At 33.9% G+C, this 4,726-nt stretch overlaps 1 protein-coding gene across 1 annotated transcript; it reads right to left on the reverse strand.

The window, feature by feature from the left end:
• Nucleotides 1-1,627: 1,627 nt before the first annotated feature.
• LOC125476487 (gibberellin 2-beta-dioxygenase-like) lies at nt 1,628-3,723 on the reverse strand. Its single transcript, XM_048582683.1, has 3 exons — nt 3,100-3,723; nt 2,517-2,865; nt 1,628-2,132 (listed from the first exon to the last, which is right to left on the reverse strand). The coding sequence occupies exons 1-3, from the start codon at nt 3,504-3,506 to the stop codon at nt 1,860-1,862; spliced, it is 1,029 nt and encodes a 342-aa protein (XP_048438640.1). The 5' UTR covers nt 3,507-3,723; the 3' UTR covers nt 1,628-1,859.
• Nucleotides 3,724-4,726: the final 1,003 nt, after the last annotated feature.

The raw sequence follows: 4,726 nt of genomic DNA on the forward strand, positions 1-4,726 counted from the left end.
AAAAAATATTCAAAAAAAAATATTATAAAAAAAAACAATGTAGGGTTGTTAGTAAGTTAATTATTTTCAAAATATATTTTAATAAAAAATAATAATATCTAAAATAAGTAAAATAAAAAGAAATTTATTGTAAACAATAAAAAAGCCTCAATTGCCATAGATGTAGCCGTTTGGCAAGAGACTAGTATATCTATATAAATAAAACAACATGGTGACGATAAACAAGCATTAAATAATGGTAGAGGGGATTCTAGAGAAATGCTTAGGCGACTCTCTCAGAGTGTGACTCTCCTTGGACTATGTCACCTCACGTTTTTAGCACAATGCTTCAGAATTTGATACGAGAATTGGCGTTAAACTGTGAGGTAGCCAAAAGTTCGTGGAGAGTCCCACTTTTGAGAAAGTCCCCTTAGCATTTCTTGGGTATTCTATTTTCTTTTTGTTGTTTGAAAAAAGCAGTGTATAACAACTATTATGTTTAATTTTAGAGATATTTATCTCACATAAATGACGATGATGATACATTTTGTAATGAATTAGATACCTAATTGTGAGTAAACCTCTTATAATAGAATAACATTATTGTGACAGCATAGGGATGGCAACGGTTCGGTTTGGGGACAGAAATGCTATATCCATCCCCATAACCACGAAAATTAACTATATCCATAACCATGTCCACCGAGTAACGAATTTTCAATCGGTTATCGGTTATATCCATCTTCGTCAAAAAATTATATTCATCCAATTAATGCATTATAAATTCTAGTAGATATTAATTCGATCGTTAAATAGCAACATCCAATTACAAAAAAACTTAACAATATATTTGAAGCTGTTCATGATAAGTCAATATGATAAATTGATCCAATAAAAAAGAAAAAGAGGACAAAAGCAAATACAAAAGGAAGACAAAACAAATTGATTCAATGAATTAATTTCTTGATAGTGAGACTCTTGAAGAGAGATAAATATGATAAACTTGGAACATTTGATAATTGATATATAAAATGATTCAATGAATTAATTTGGTTAAGTATAACAATAAGAGTATTGAATTGATGAGGTTGTTGGTATGTCCCATGCATGATGTTTGGTGCATAAAGATAGTATAGGGTTTGATGCATGCATAATGAATTAGTATAGAGAGGGTTCGGTAAATTGAATAAAATTATATTATATATCAAATATATATATACACACACACAATATATTCGGGTCGAATTCGGGGACGGATATGAATTGAAGACCCCTATAACCATATCCAAAATCATAACCGAATAAAGTTCACGGTTTTTCCCCATATTCATACCATACCCGAATTTTCATATCCAAATCCAATTCATTCGGACAGTTATCCACGGTTATTGAGTTTAACGGTTAGAATTGACATCCCTATGTATTATGTAAATGACTTGTAAATATCATATTGTTCGTGAAAAACAAGATAAAATGGTTGATTATTGAGGATAATACGTCTTGTAATTCAGATAATGAATAATTCAAATTCAGAAATATCATCAACAAAATAGAGACCAATATTAATAGCTAACCGGTAAGTATGACACATTCAACACAGTTTATACATGCATGCAAACCCTAACGGATTGTTCTGAACAAGAAGACATGAAGATGATAAGACTCGCATTAATGGTAGAAGGTTGGTTGTTACATCCAAACAAAGAACTAGAGGAAAAAAGTTCAAAGAAAAGGAACAGATGGAAGAAATAAAATAAAAGAAGATGACAGATCAAGAACAACCTATTTGTTTGCCATCTATGGCAAAAACATGAGTGGATTGGAGTCAACTTTTTCACACCTATTCTGAGCTTTAGACTAAAACCCAAATATATTGGTTACTAACGTTGGGAATTGGACAGCATCACAGGAGCAGACTTCTCAAAGAGTCCTAGCCTGTAATCAGCCAGCCTTGACCTGTACGCAGACTTTTTGTATTCACTCCACGTGAACTCCATGTACAAGCTCTCTTCTTCTTCTGCCATTAGTGACGGCAGAGGTGCTATCTTCTCACTCAAAGGTGGCCCTCCAAAGTAGATCATTGAAATCCTTGAACTAACTGTGTCAGCCAAAACCCTATGTTTCACACTCTTAAACCGCCCATTAGTCATCACCTGCATCAAAATCCCACTCCCAAGTTAGCAAGAACAGCCAGTTTATATTACTTTGCTCTGCAAAAAGCTATATGTGGGCCGCTAAAAGATTTCACGGCCGACGCAACAGCAATAAGATATTTTAGGGTAAATTTCAAATAGTGAAGAGGAAGTGCTGGTTGTCGCATGTCGTAAGAGTGCGTTATGGAAGAAAAACAAAGATGAAATGCAAGTCGCCTGCTAGAAGTTAGGTTTTGACCTTAATTTCCAGAGAAAACTAATAAAATAGTGAAAAGACAAACTTAAAATTTATAAATATATATATGTATGTATGTATATATGTGTCTGTGTATATATTATCTATATATAATATAAACAATGAAAGAGTTTCATTTAAATGGGTACCTGCAAGCAATCACCAACATTGATGAAAAAGGCAGTCTGATCAGGTGCTACTGTGACCCAAGTCCCATCCTTGATACAGATCTGCAGGCCTGATGTGTTGTTGGATTTCAGGACAGAAACGATCTGTGGGTCTGTGTGCTCCCCAAACCCTATCAAATTTCGTCCACTCAATGCCTGAAGCTCTGGACATGGCGGATAGTAGTTTAGCCTGAAACATGAGTCACTCTTCTCATCTGTCAAGAGCTTGCTCAGCACATTCCTTTGCTCAATCCCCAGCCCATCAGCCACCATTTCGAGCACTGCAAAAGTCATGTTCTTCACTGCCGTAATATAATCTTCAACTGCAGCACTGAAAAAAGAAAAAGTAAATTAGTTTAAGAGTAAAGAATTTGAAACGAGCGCAGGAGACCAAAAATGAGCGTTACTATACTTAATTTATGTTTTTGTTTCTTTGTAAGGCAGACCATGAAAAGTGTTTAACGTTGCACCTGATGTTCTATGTTTTCCAGTATCGCTTGTACAAAATGAAAATAAATAAAAACAGAGAAGAACAGAGTACTCTGTTTTTTGTAAGAATTTTTACCGGAAAATTTCAGGGTTTTCCTTTAGAATGGAGAGGGACTTGTGAGATGTGATATCAGGATTGGTGTTGAGGAGGATATATTCGATCCAACCCATGTCGCCGTTTGGACCGATTCTCTTGCTGCCGTAGCCGAAAGGGTCGGCGGGGCCAGCCTTGTCCTTCTCCGACTGTGGCAGGCTGAAAAATTTGAGAGCTTGGGCTTCCAGAGTGGTCATGAATTCCAATGGAACTCCATGGTTGATCACTTTGAATATGCCGTACTCCTCACAGGCCCTGACTATGCGGTGCTTTGCGTCAGGCCTCGAAAGGTCGACGACTGGGATGCCGGCGAACAGGCCCGTGGGCTTGCATGTTTTGATTAGGTCAGAAAAATGGTCTAATGCAGCTGGTTGTGACAGAACCACCATAGCTAATAGATATGTGTTTTTAGAGAGAGAAAGAGTCTAGATAGAGAGATTGGTTCAATCGTGGAAGAAGAAGAGGGTTTGTAAGCTTTCGGAGTTTGAGTTGGGCGAGAATGTGCAGGAGGAGGGTGATGGGGGGTTTAAATGGGGGAAAGGTGTGAGGGTTTGCTTATGCATGAGGGAGGGATATAGAGGCGTTAGCAACTATAAAGAGGAGCCATCTGACTTTTGTGTGTTCGCTTGGTTGGTGTAGTGTTTAGAGTAAGTTATTCTTACCATAATTTTATATCACATTTATTTATCATCTTAGATGGCTGATGGGTTGGAGAAGCTGTATCATTTAATTTCAATATTTTTATTAATTAATACACTTAAATAATCTTAGGTGGAAGAATGAGACTCATTGTATATCATAATCATTATTTAATTAATAATTTTTTTTATTAATTATTGATTAACATTTTGAAATTAAATGTTAATTAATTTAGATGATATGACTCTTCACATCTGATATCACTTAAGATGGTATATAATTATAGTACAAAAATATGATAAGAATGAAGTTATTGGTGGAGTTTATACTTTCGAGGGAGAGAAAAATTATTTTTCCTATTTTCATGTAAGTAATTCTATCTCTAGACCCAAAGTTGATATATTTTTATTCACAAATTTTTTTAACTGAGAGGATATCTAAATGTGAGACCCACCTTTATTCCAAAGTTGAACACAAGAATGTCAAGTTTATGTGTAAAGACGGTATTAAAGATGTGTATTCAATTGAAATTTTAAAAGATTCATAAATATATGAAGTTTACGTATTTCGTTGAGATTTTGAAAGATTTTGATATCAATAATTCTACTTTAAAATTTAAATAAATTCATAAAAATCTAGGGATATATTTAAATATTTTATTGAATACCATATGAAATTGTAAACTTCAAATGCCTAACTGAATACACCTGTTTTATTCTTTTTGTTTTTGTTTTTGTTTTTTTTTTTTTTTGCCGCATTCTTTCTGTATTTTTAATTACGTAAAAGATATGTTCTAAATGTTCTGGAATATTCCACATAGTTATTAAATTCTTAATAAAAAATGGACGTTCAAAATTGAAATATAAAATATTTCGAAATTCTCTCAAATTTTATATTACTATGCTACATAGAAGAGGACCACTGCATTCACTTTTATATAATATTGATATTGTTATTGTAGATGTATTCT

Source organism: the organism of the source record quoted next, unplaced genomic scaffold (genome assembly GCF_019419815.1).
Source record: "Pyrus x bretschneideri cultivar Hongxiangsu unplaced genomic scaffold, Pyrus_bretschneideri_v1 Contig19, whole genome shotgun sequence".
Lineage (NCBI taxonomy): Eukaryota > Viridiplantae > Streptophyta > Magnoliopsida > Rosales > Rosaceae > Pyrus > Pyrus x bretschneideri.